General features: G+C 43.0%; 1 protein-coding gene across 1 annotated transcript in view; it reads left to right on the forward strand.

Annotated features, from left to right (window-relative positions):
- The first annotated feature begins 3,097 nt into the window (after window positions 1-3,097).
- The window catches only part of FOXN4 (forkhead box N4), a 101,393-nt gene continuing 90,970 nt past the window's right edge, over window positions 3,098-13,520 (forward strand). The window contains exons 1-2 of the mRNA XM_069619429.1: window positions 3,098-3,369; window positions 4,008-4,096. Of these exons, the coding sequence (XP_069475530.1) occupies window positions 3,244-3,369; window positions 4,008-4,096 (215 nt within the window). The 5' untranslated portion in view covers window positions 3,098-3,243. The remainder of the gene's footprint in view (window positions 3,370-4,007; window positions 4,097-13,520) is intronic.

A 13,520-nucleotide genomic window follows, 5' to 3' on the forward strand; every position in this document is an offset into this window, starting at 1 on the left:
CCGCATACGAGACATCACGTGGCTGGAGTGAAAAACACCTCATGCACCGCTGGTCGTGCACAGTACAGCAAGGTGGCCAACTTGCTGTCATCATTAGTCTCCATTGTGGCGCAGAAATACATTTCCAGTCTATCCATCCACATCTTCCAGCATGGTCCCAGGCTCGAAGGTGCCCCTGAGATATCAAACTCAGTCATTGGCGGTAACGCACCTGTGGGTCTTGCACCCGGTGGTTGTGGTGCAGCCATTGCAGGGGGCTGCGCTGGAGGTTGAACAGCCTCTACAGTAGGTTGTACCGGAGGTTGAACGGCCGCCACAGGAGGTTGTGCTGGAGGTTGAACAGCCACCACAGGAGGTTGAACAGCCGCTACAGGAGGTTGTACTGGGGGTTGGACGGGTGCCTGAAGGGGCTGCGCTTGAGGCTGACCTTGATCTAGTTGCTGTTGAGGTGCCGCCTGTCCATCGCCATCCATGGCATTGAGCGCACAAGCACCTTTGTATAAGACTCCAAAGGCCGCAACTCAAACTCCTTCTTCTTGTAGGCAGGAACCTGTTGACCAAACCCCTTCACCAGCTGAATCCCAGAATGCACATTCAATCTTGCCAGGAGGATGTCATCACCAAGTCTGTTCCACCCTGTGGGTGGGAGTCCCAAAAATTGAGCCAGGTGGGGCCAGAGTCTGTCCTACCACCTTAGCAGGTCAGCCCTGGATCCACCATTCACTCGATGTAAAACGACAAAAATATGCAAAATCTTCATCCAAACCACAGCATGTGGTATAAGCAGCCTTCCGCTGCTAAGCGTTCCATAAAATTGGCCCTGGATGGACTCTAGATGCTTCAGAAACAAAGCCGCAGCCTTCCTAGGCCCGGTCACAAAATGGCCACTGACCGCGTGGACTGCATCTTTCCCTGAGGCATGATCGAACGGTGCGGATGTTAAGAAAACTAAAAAAAAATCACTGTCAATATCACTGCCCGGCCCAAGATGCAGTCCCGCCTCGTCGCCACTACTGTGGTGCGCCCGGTGCACACACGAGTGTCCCGTGAGCCACCTCCCGCCACAGACCTCAGGCAGATACATCCGTGTGGTTCAGGCTCCCCGGTCGCTCTAAGCGGCCGGGAACGCCCCCTTTATTTATACTGCACGCAGCGGAGTGCAACGTCACTCCGCCGCAAGCGTGCAGGCCTTAAAGGGGCAGCATCACAATGGTCAATCTACACATAAGTGCAAATACTTGCAGGCTCGTTGGGAGCATTGTGGTTATATTAAAATCATGGTATTTAAAACGCTAGTTACTTTTACAATGCAACTTCTTGATGACTTGGGTTCTCCTTAACTATTTACACCAAGGAGTGGAGTAGTACTACATGTGTAAATATGGCCTGAATAAGGCAGTGAGTATCCCATGCAATACTAAATCATAATTTGGGGTTAAAATACCACGCTTTTGCCGTTATGACCATAATTATAATTAGGATTTTATTGTTGCATATAATGCTGAGCTCGCCTTTAACAAACTGAGTCAAAGTCAAGGCCTGACTAAAATGTAGATACTCCCTAAAATAAGAGTGTTGAATTGAAACAACGATTTGGAGTTCAAACATATATTTTATTGCATTGCCTACTTCTTTGAATAAACAAAGTTCCAATGTAAATATACGGACCCTTGTTGTTCAATACGTTTATCCTGTTTTGCAACTAATGCATCGAAACGATAACCCGTTCGTTCACATTTGTCACAACGCCCTCTAAAGGCAGCATCCTGGCTACAGGAAATAAAACAAAATATGTAACATTAACAACACAGAAGGGTATGTCCTGTTAAAGAAATACTATTGTTGTGAAAAACCTCATATATTGTTGGTGAAACGTTATACAAAGAAAGCGGTGCCATCCAGCGCTTTTGTCAAAGCTGGGACTGTTCTTCGAAAAGCATAAAGTGAAGTAAGTGGGAAAATAAAGGTCCTCGCCGGAGTGTTTCTATTCATTTGTTCTTAATTGCCAGTAAAGACGAATCCCGGGAGCCAGAAGAATGTAATTGGGTCTTTATAGGCTGCTGTTTTTCCTCCTCTGAGACAATGAAAACAGCCCTCCTCCCCCCACAATCGCTCTCCTTTTCACCTCAGGGTACACAGCAATGTCCCCTCCCCCAAACCCCCGCGCCACCCCGGCTGGCTTTCCCGCGAGGACTGTCCTGCTGCCCGGGCTGAGACGCGGGCCGAGCGGCGGGACAGAGAACGAGCCTGGGCGGGTTGACAAGGATCAGCCACTTATGCCAAACGGTTTCACTTCACACACGTCGAGCCCACACGTACACGCAACTGCTCAGCTCACTGGGAGCCAAACTGAGGCGGCATCAGCGGGCGGGAGACATAGTGAAAGCCCTGGGAAGGGAAGAGTAGCAGAGGACGTTCTGTTCCGCTCCAGCAGCAGCTCCAAGAATAACGAGGATGAAGCACAACCAGAAGCCTGAGCTGCCGTATCCTTGACTGACAGCAGCCGAGGGAGACTCTTTAATCTGCTCCTTCCCACCCCCGTTTCGAACTTGGACCGGCCCAACGGTTTTTTTAATTCCCTCAGCTAAAGCGTCCGGAGCGGGTCCACTTTTGAAGGAGGGGGGCGGCGTTCAAATAGTGGTCGCCTCGCTAGAGAACTCCCGTCACCCCACTGAAAGCAACATTTAGGATGGCACCTCTGAAGCTTTGAGTTGAGGGTACCAGCCAGGCACGAAGGGAAATGCTGGGAAGATAGGGACCAGCGTTGACAACTTTCTTAAAGGAGCAGTAACATACAACAGGTGGTTCAGACAGACATCTATTCACATAATTTGTACCCATACTCAGTCGGATTAAAAAAGTTTCTTCTAGCAGTATTTAAAGAGAATTCCTCTTTTTTTAAAAAAACATTTTCCCCAGTATGGACCAGCCCCATGAACTCAAAAGAGATATTTTCTCCTACCGCAGTAATGATCCTGTTCACGAAAATCTTCTTGTGACATGTTAACCCCTTCTGGGAAAAATATCCTTGTTTCAAATCCGCCATTGAATAAAGGCTAGCAGTCAGATTAATATACACCTGTAACAAAACAAAAGTCTCGTTAAAAAAAAACGTTTGCGGTGGGCGAACAGGAACATGCTTGAAGGGGACACAAAAAGGAAACCTTGAATGCAATGGGAAATCCCCGAATCCTATTGACTATGCCCTATAATTGACCCTTCGAGAACTGACAGGCACTGCGCATGCGCTGGGCTGGACAGCTCCTGAGAGGGAAATTTAAAAACGGTTTGGAGACCAGCGACTGCAGTCAAGTTACAAAGGGAGAACGAGAGACCCCAGTACAGCCGAAAGCAGCTCAACCACAGCAGGTAAAACCCTCACTTTCACCAGGACTGTGCTGGAGCTCACTGATTATCGCAATTGCTATGGAACAATCGCAACATCCCCTGTGCTGTCACAGATTTTTTGGGGCATTTTTGTATGTGCAAAGCAAAGTTATATACGAGAGCTCTAGTGCCTGGGCACCTGTGGGTTTTTCTTTTATGCTGTGCAAGACTCCTTTCATTGCTGATTGAATCGCCTTTCAAGAAGCCATTTCGGTTATGCTTCCGCTTTGCATATAAACTATTAGTTATTAGATACATGAATGTGAAGAACAACAGCAGCTTCAGTGAAAGGCTCGCAAGCAAAATCTTTTGCTTATGGTGTGTATTTTGTAATTAAAAATGCAATATATACATGTCGAACTTCTACATCCAAAGCATGGGCAAGTTCATTTACATTTTAATGGTCCAAATTGTAGAAAATCCGGTTTCTGCAAGGCCTTACATGTTCTCGAATTAAATGTTGTTTCAAAATGATTGGAACTTTTTGGAATTCTACTGTAGTGGCGCTTCAGTTACAGTGTAGACTTTGCAGTGAGACAAATGATGCTGAAATGCTGGATAGCTACCCCTTTTACGAGTAACATGTTTTCACATATTCATTTCCCGGTTCCCCCCTAAAGGAGATGATCGAAAACGACATCACGTCCATAATGTCAGGAATAATGCGAAATTCAGGACATCATCATCACCCCTCGGCGCAGGAATACAGGTGAGAGGAAGTTATTATCGCACTGCCACCGTCGTTGTGGGCTGTCTGAAAATCATTGGTTGAAGGTTGCTTTATTTAATCATACGATTAAAGGAAACTGTCCTTAATGACAGTCGGGTTCTATATTTCATTCTATGGCGTGCTAAATGTCACCACAAAATTTGATTTCAGTGAGTTTGGCAGTAGGGAGCCATGTCTCCGATTTCTATTCTAAATCTAAAATAATGAAAACAGCATCAAATAAACAGCACACCCAGTGTTATGATGAGCCTTGCAATGGTTCTGCAACTGTTGTCCTGTTTTTCTATGGTGGCTTATGCTTTACTAGAATTTTGGAGTATGCGTAGCCTTTAAAACCACATTCTAATCCTGACCCATATCATGATACATTTTGCAAACTTGAAAGAGGGCAAGGGGACGTGCAATATGTTGAGAAATATGGAAAGAAGCAAGCATCAGACATTGTAGCAGTTTACGGGTGGTTTGTTAAATGAGCATTGGTTGAATTTGGATGACATCTCGTCAAGCGATGAATTGAACAGTTTCTCGAATTGTGCGTTCGTGTCTTTGTGCAGCACACATCATAGGGCTGCATATGCTCTCTCTCACGCCGGATACTTTTGCCATTGTAAAATTAGCCAGTGTCGCCCTCTTTACATACACAGAAACTACATGTCTGCAAGTCATTATGATGAGTGTTCTGGCAGCGCATGTATTGGGGACACTCAAGTAGCAACAGAAGCATTTTTAGTTGCATATGCTGTGCATGAGCATCTATCTTCTTTGTAAAATAAATGCTGCATATGGCACTTGTAGCAATACATTTCCTTCTGAAGAAATGGTTGCTTAGGCACCATGTTTGTGATTTAATTACTAAGGTAACACTATGTATGTTCTTGCTCGATTAACTTTGGTTCAGTATTTGAATACACAGTTGCCGTTTTATATTTTGCATTTTCAATCAAGCATAATATATTTTTCTACAATTTTTAAGTCTTTGCAAATGTCATGTTGAGGGTGTCCTATGGGGGGTGTGTGTGTGTGTCTGCCGGTGTGTGAAAATCACTCGCCAATAGGCTATAATGAATTTAGTACGTCATGAGAAAGCAGTTGGAATAATATCAGACAAATCTTTAAGAATGCATGATTTTGAGAGAATAATAGACCTGTCAGATTCTATCAGCTCTGTTTACTCTCCTGCTGTCACCACAGCCCAAGACTGGAACTCACTGTCCAGCACTCTCCACGGGGGTCAACCAGACACCACATAAGGGGAATTGGTCTCCAATTAGTTGGAAAGAGGCTGCCCATTTCTGAGAAAGCTCTTCTCTCTGTGTCAACATCTTTCAATGGTACAGTTCTACTTTGCCGACCAAAGTAGGTAACACTGTGAATGGACTATGAAGGGGACACAGACAAGGGGATTTTTGTAGTGTCATGAGACATTACATTCTCACACCCCAGCAACAAATCCAATGTATCAGAATCAGTTTAATGAATAATGTATGCTTCTTCCAGGATTCACAAATGAACAAGCATATCTAAAAAAATCTATTTGTTTTGTAGACTTACGTTTCTTTAATTGATTACCTGCTTTCAATAGACTTACGTTTCTTTAATTGATTACGTGCTTTCAATAATGTTGATCCTTTCAGAACAGCCCCCTTTTTTAATGAAATCCTTTGAAATTATGTTCCGAGCAAGTAATGTATAAGAGCTTTGAATTATTTTCCTTATCTAAAAAACAGAAACGTTTGTAAACGTTCTTGGCGGTTAAATGAGCAATCTGGTATATTGGTGTGATTGTGTATTTTAATACAAGGCTTTGATAAAGTGTAGTTAGCTTATAAGACTGGTGATCATAGTCATATAACAAGATGGCATAATTCCAATGTCATTACCTCACCATACAATACAAACATAACACAATTACAATCTCTTAGAATTAATCTATTTGTTATTTATCCTGTAGTTATAATGTCACAACTCTCTGAACATACCATTATCTTCTAGTCCTGACTCATGAAGTCAGCGAACCCCTACTGGCCTAAAAGAGACCTCAGAGGAGATGGGTGCAGCCATAGAAGGCCCATCCTTCACCCTGAGGAAAAGCAGTTCAGATAGCTTAACTCACAAACAGCTGCACTTTTTGAAGTGTAATTACATCCTCAGTAAGTATTGCAAAATTTGTCTCCATTAAAAGTGCCTACGGACCCTTTTACACTAAGAGAACCCATTATAATTTTGGTGTTATATTGAAAAATGTACCATGAAAGACGTGCATTTTTAAAAGTATTAAGTATTATAAAATATCTCTGAGTTCTGTGTCTCGATAGGCATCATGTCTTCATTATTATGCTTAATATGACACACAATTGTGCAGTGTCTTCCAATATCCTTATAATGGGCAGTTTGAATTCAATCTATATATGTAAAACGGACACTATGTTTGTTTGTTCCTTATACAATTCCACACCTTTCCACCAATTTGCATCACATTTTGCAAAGTTACCTGTTCCCAGGATTTCAGCCCTTGCACACATGAGACGGTTGCCTGGGAGTGGCAAAACATCAAGGCGGGCATCATTTTAAGCGTCTCGATACGACACACAAAACTCTATGGGACCTCAAAGACCACATTTCAAGGGTCCTAGGATGCACTGTTTTCGAGATATTTTAACTGCAACGCAAGAAATCGTTGAAACATAAATATGGTTGTAGAAGGATCAGACAAAGCTCATTTCAAGTATCTCAACACGAGGAACAAAACTCTGAGTTCCATATGGGACCATGTTTCAAGGCCCTAGGATGCACAGTTTCCGAGATATTTGCACTGCAAAGCCGCACTGCACCACGCTAGGGTGAGGAGACAGGTGGGGAGAGCACACATAAGGTCAAAGTATGCTGCAGCATGCCAACTATCGCCTCCCCTCCATGTCTGCTGCAGGGTATTTAATCCAACCACACGCACCCATTCTCAGTGCAGAGTGCAAAGCACATCAAACGATAAGCGACTCGGAACAGGGACCTACAGAATCATTGAGTTTCAACAATTAATGACAGTGTGACCATGTCTGTCTACTGGCTACATGACATTTGCACACCCCAACCCTTTCCCTGGATTTCCTCACCTCAGCACCTGACACGGTTGCCTAAAATCGGCGAAACATCATTGTGGTCGTAGAACAACCAGACAAAGCTAATTTTAAGCGCGTTGACACGAGAAACAAAACTCAAACGTCCATGTGGGATCCAGAAAACCACGTTTCAAGGCCCTATGAGACACCGTTTCTGAGATATTTTCACTGCAACGCACGAAATTGGTGAAACATCAATGTGGTTGTAGAAGGACTGGACAGAGCACATTTTAAGTGTCTTGATGCCGGGAATAAAACTTGAAAGAAACCATGTTTTGAGGCCCTAGGACGCACCATTTCTGAAATATTTTCACCATACCGCACTGCACAGCACCAGGGTGAGGCGACAGGGGCGAAGCACACAAAAGGTCCAAATATGCTGCAGCACACCAACTCTCGCCTCCCCTCTCCTCCACTTCTGCTCCAGGCTATGTAAGCCAGACATTTGCACCGCAACGCAGCACACAGGACCGTGCCAGGGTGAGGCAACAGGTGGGGAGAGTGCACAACGACAGGTGAGGAAAACGTACAGTAGGTTCCAGTATGCTGCAGCACGCAACTCTCACCTTCCCTCCACGTCTGCTCTGGGGTATGTAAGCCAGCCACACTGACCCATTCTCAGTGCAGAGTGGAAAGCACGCAAACGGTAAGCGACTCGTAACAGCGATCTGCAGGATAACTGATTTACATAAGCGACTCACTACAGGGTCATTGATTTTCAACACTTGATGAGAGTGTCATCATGTGTGTCTAAAGAACCCATGCAGTGCACGGGTATATGTGCGCCGCAACGCACAAAATCGGCAAAACATCAGTGTGGTCATAGAAGGACTGGACAAAGCTAATTTTAAGTGTCTTGACGCTGCGAACAAAACTCAAAGTTCCCCTTTGAAACCACGTTTTAAGGCCGTAGAATGCCCCATTTCTAGAATATTTGCACTGCATTGCACAAAATCGGCGAAACACAAGGACCGGACAAAGCTCATTTGTAAGGTTCTCAATGCCAGGAACAAAACTTTTAAAACCACGTTTCAATGCCCTAGGGTGTACAGTTTCCAAAATATCTGCACCACAACGCACTGCACCACGCCAGGGTGAGGAGACAGGTGGGAACAGCACACAGAAGGTCCTATCATGCTTCAGCATGCCATGTCTCCCCTCCACGTCTGCTCCAGGGTATGTAACCCAGTCACACAAGCCCATTCTCAGTGCAGTTGACTTCAGAGTGCAAAGCGCATCAAACGATAAGCGACTCTGAACAGGAACCTACAGGGCCATTGATTTTCATAAGCCACTCACAACAGGGACCCACATGATCATTGATTGTCAACAATTGATGAGAGTGTTATCATTGTTATCATGTCTGTCTACAGAACCCGTGCGAAGTACACGTCACTTTTGCTAGGAATCCATATATTAAGACCCATTTCCATTATTGTAAGCACAAGGTTTATAAAATAGTCCATATTGCAAGTTTTTTTGTACAAATAAATTGTACTACGTCTCAATGAACACACGTTCAACAAAATGTACTTCACACATTAGTTAAGATTACTCAAATATATTAAAGCTTTATGACCCCCCCACAAATCTAACCTACATGGCTAAGGCAGTCTCCCTAAATCGAGCTGCATCCAGTCTGTGAAATATACAATTTTGAAGCTGAATACTTCATCCAAACATTTCATCTCTATGGGACTGGCCGCCACTTGTCTTTTGCCTCATGACTGATGTCTTTTTTTAAGCAACAGGACATATCAGAAATCCCACCTTTTCCACTGGTCATATTGTGATTCCATCCAAACATAATGACTGTCTACCATCATAGCTTCCATAGCCTCTATGCAGTACAACCCCCCCCCCGTGTTAAGTGTGCTAAAGGTGCCACCCAGCCAAAAGAAAATATACAATAAAGAGTTGGCCCCAGTCAATTGGAGGAGGGGAGCATATACAGTCATGCAATGATGTGTCCAACATAGGATTTGCAGCTTTTAAAAAGGAGCGGTGTGTCAGTGACCCTGAGCAGCCATTAGAAGATGTGTACGCATTTCTTCCTTTTTCTAAGTTTTCTGATGAGTACACTGAGCCTGATTTACAAAGGGTTTTTCAGTGGGGTTGTACCAGTGTAAAACGCTTTTGTAAGCCGGGTCCACTGTCTCAGTGAACATTTCTTCCACTGATTTCTGTGCATGTTTAGTCCGTTTGAAAAAGAGGCTACCGATACATTCATGTAATGCTTCTTGGACAGGATACATCTAACACATTTATATACCTGCTCTATTTAATGATTGTCCAGGGTCCATATCAATTTGAATGTGTCTGCTGTTTTACCACAACTCATGATTTTATGTAACGTGTGCTTTTCCTATATGTGCATGCAAGACTTCCTTCTTTTGCTGCTGCAGTGATCAATCACTGAGGTGTTCCGCCTTCAACCAAGTTTGCTAGAACCAGGCAGGGGCTCTAATATGGTGTCCCTAGGGCACACATAGATCACCCTCAGCTGGAACAGAGAGTTCATTGACTCTCATTGTGGCATGGGGTTGAGCGCAAGGTTTCTCTTGGGAAGAATAGAGGAACAATGACAGAGACTGGGCAGAAAGCCTCAGGAATTCTGCCAACAGGGTTTAGTTCATAAAGCAAAATTCTCAGGTTCAGCATCTTAATGTGAAAGCAGCCACCCATAGCTCCAACTCATTGCTTTCCTAAAGATCTAGAACATAGGTGAGTCAACAAAAATCCCAGGCACCAGGGATATTCCAATACAGTAACTATACATCATTACACAATTTGTTAATTCCTAGTTTGCTGGGACTAACATTCCAAATGACTTAAAGAAAGCATGGGTAATCCCCTCTTCTTAATAGCCTAAACTAATCTCTAATTATAGTCCTATCATGAATGTCCCTTCCCTAATACAGATACTGGACAAAGTGGCTACGTCTAAACTCCAGTGTTTCATGGAAAAAACATGTAATCTCATGGGAGTTACAATCAGTCTTCCCACCACATAGAGAGATAGAAGTAGTATTGGTCGAAACATAGACAATATTTTATGTATTATTCATGAAAGGGGTTCCTGTTTCCTCGTGTTAATCGATCATTCATCTGTGTTTGATACCTTGGACCACAATGTGAAAAGGTTGTGATCCAACAGAAGATCAAGAGTTAACATTTATGCTTTTGAATCTCAAGAGGAGATCATAAACTACTGGGTTTCCCAGGGGGTGTGCCTACCTCCTCTTTTATTCAATACATTCATTAAACTCCCACATGACCTTTTGTTAAAATGTAATGTAACATTTCAGAACTATGCAGAACTATGCAGATGACATTTAGATCATATATCAATTCCCTGGTAATCATGAAATAAATGTGTCACATATTCAACACAGCTTCTCTTCTATTGAAAATTGGATACATACCAACTGGCTAGGCCTCAATCAGACTAACCATAACTTATTTTAGTGGCTCACAGTATAATTTAGAAATAACGGTACCAACCTACTCTGATATATCATTATCTGTTTTTCCAACAAGTGTCTACCCAAGGTTAAAACATTGGGAACCATTCTTGACTTTACAGACGCCACCCAAATATGAGCTATATTCAGCATATCAAATTACTATCGAATGCTTCTTCGATAAGTGTGGCACAATAGCTCAGGCTCTCATAGGCGCCAAACTTGATTACTGCAGCTCTCTATTTCTTGGGGCTAATCAAGATACCCTTCATAGAGTTGAAGTGATTCAAAACCCAGCTGCAAGAGTTGTCACCAGGACCCCATGAAAGAACATATTTCTCTGGTTTTGAGGAATCTTCACTGGATACCAGTGAAGGCTAGGATTCACTTCAAAGCATTATAGTTGATAAAGCAATCTTTGAGTCGGCCCACTCTTCTCTAAAATCGCACTTACAGCTGTTTCGGCCCAATGGACCTATTCTGGCTTCTCAATGACAGACTATTAAGATTTCCCTAGAAACTGTAAAATAATCTACCTGACACAGTCCTCAACACAGCGGTCTTCTGATGTTTCTCAAAACCATGAAATCCTTACTATTTGCCTAACCTGTTTTCTTTGCTCGGATTCCCGTGAGTAATTGTGCATTACCAAAACATTCTTTATAAAATAACCTACAGCAAAATCCCCACGGTAATCCATAAAGCCAATGATGAATGCCATGTTTCAGTTGATCCTGATGGCAAGCACGTAGTGAAGTAGTTGTGCCTGGATGGACAATATTTTCATTCATGCCACGCATCCAATAAATTGAGAAGTGACATTAAGTCTGCATAGGTGTAGCTGCTGAAGTATGACACTTGGGTTGGTTGGCTGGACCAGAAGAAGCAGCAATATGATTACTCTGCTCCCATGCTTACGAATGAATGACTCCTGGACAGCTAATCTCATTGGGGCTGTACAGCATATCTTCCAGTTCATTTGTGGAGAAAATGATGTTCCCACCGTGGGAGACACAAAGCATGCAGTTGTGACAGGATGACCAGCAGGGCCCGCAATCTCTTTACAAATCGCAGAGGTTACCCATCCTGTGTTTAACACGGTTGGCTATCCACAGTAATTTTCTGCAACTAGCACAAAAATACATAGCTGCTGCTGCCAACAACTTTCGTCCATTCACCACTACAACAAACTTGGTGCCCTTTCTGGAGTTTGAAGAATCTTTTGTCGGAAGCCAACCTCAAATATCTTTCTCCTGTCACAGAAAATAACTTAGAATGCATTGCTAGCCCACCTGTCAGGTGTATTAAAGGCACTTTGAGAATGACACCCATGGGATTGAATCCCTAGAAGCAATTATCCAAATAAGAGTTTTCCACATTGGCCAGATGGAAACTCTCAAGAGTCATCAAAGAAAAGACAAAAGAAGGGAGTTTCTTTAGGTGAAATATAGACTCTCTCCTATAGAACTGGAGCCTCCGAGGTTGGTCTACGAGTGCACCAACCACACGACATTTTCCAGATAACCACTGAGTATGATTTAAAGTCTTTTTAAGACTGACTTTATTCACATTTATTTTTTGTGCATATCCTGAAAACATGGAGTGGATTATGGGACCAGTAGGCTGTAAAAAGAAGCAATGCACAAATATTGCATCCCTGTTACTCGCTGTCATTCCCAGTTAAACTGTATTACAGTCAGATCAAAGGAAGAGCATCAGAGAGCATATAGAGAACACCAGTAGCACAGACAGGCCCGAGCTGTGAGGATGGAAATATATCAGTGTAACACATATTTTGTTGAATTGTCACACAGACAGCGACCACCCAACCTAATGATACAGGCAGAGTAACATCATATTGTGGAATCCTCCAAATACGGACACAAGAGGCTTCATGGGAATACAAGATCCCAGTCACAGCATGGTCCAAACACCTGTAAAACACGCCTTGGCAAAGCTAACATTTTGGGCTTTTGTGTGGGCATGGAATAGGCATTTTCCAGGTACCTCCACAAAGGCAAAACATTGTCAAAAGATGGCAACCTCTGGCAAATGGCGTTAGTACCTGAGAATATTATGGCAGTGCCTGCCAAATGCATATACATGAGCCAAAACCGTTGGCTTTGTCAATGCGTGAAAGTAAATGGGATTATATTTGACCCCTTTGGTTAAATTCACTGTAGTTTCCGGTGGAACATGCTTTTTCTTTTGCCACCCCCTGGTAATCTGCGTAGGAAGATAACTGCTGAGGATGAAATGCTGAATTCCATTAGACTAAGTAATATTGACAAACAACTGCCCACCTTTTACAGACTTTGATCATTCAAGCTTATTTGTAAAAAAATATGCAAAGCGTGCATGTGATGATTTGAACGACCTGACTTTTAGCTTTTGTCATTTTGATTTCCTGTAATGTTCATATAGTGTTACTTTCCATTAATAGATGTAAGACAACAGTTACTAAAATCCAACATGGCATGAGCGTAAAAGCCCACATTGACTAAAACAGCTTAACCTGATAACGGTTAATACCAGATCTCTGTAAATTAGAATAAAAACACTCCCCATAAGAGAATTTGACACAGTCGCCTGCTTGTACAGGAGTGCCACTTGCTATTATTCATAAGGCGTTGACACATACAGTTCAAAATAACAAATACTTTTTACGTGTCAAACAATCAGGTAACTGTGTGGGTGAATGTGGTTAGTCTTTGAGATGCTGATGTGTAGGTAACAAATGCGTCTCAAGAGTCATTATTTTCTGTGACTCTTGAGACGCATTTGTTACTTACACATCTCAAGAGTCACAGGATCGTCAGTAAT

Source organism: Ambystoma mexicanum, chromosome 10 (assembly GCF_040938575.1).
Source record: "Ambystoma mexicanum isolate Mex_15411 chromosome 10, UKY_AmexF1_1, whole genome shotgun sequence".
NCBI lineage: Eukaryota > Metazoa > Chordata > Amphibia > Caudata > Ambystomatidae > Ambystoma > Ambystoma mexicanum.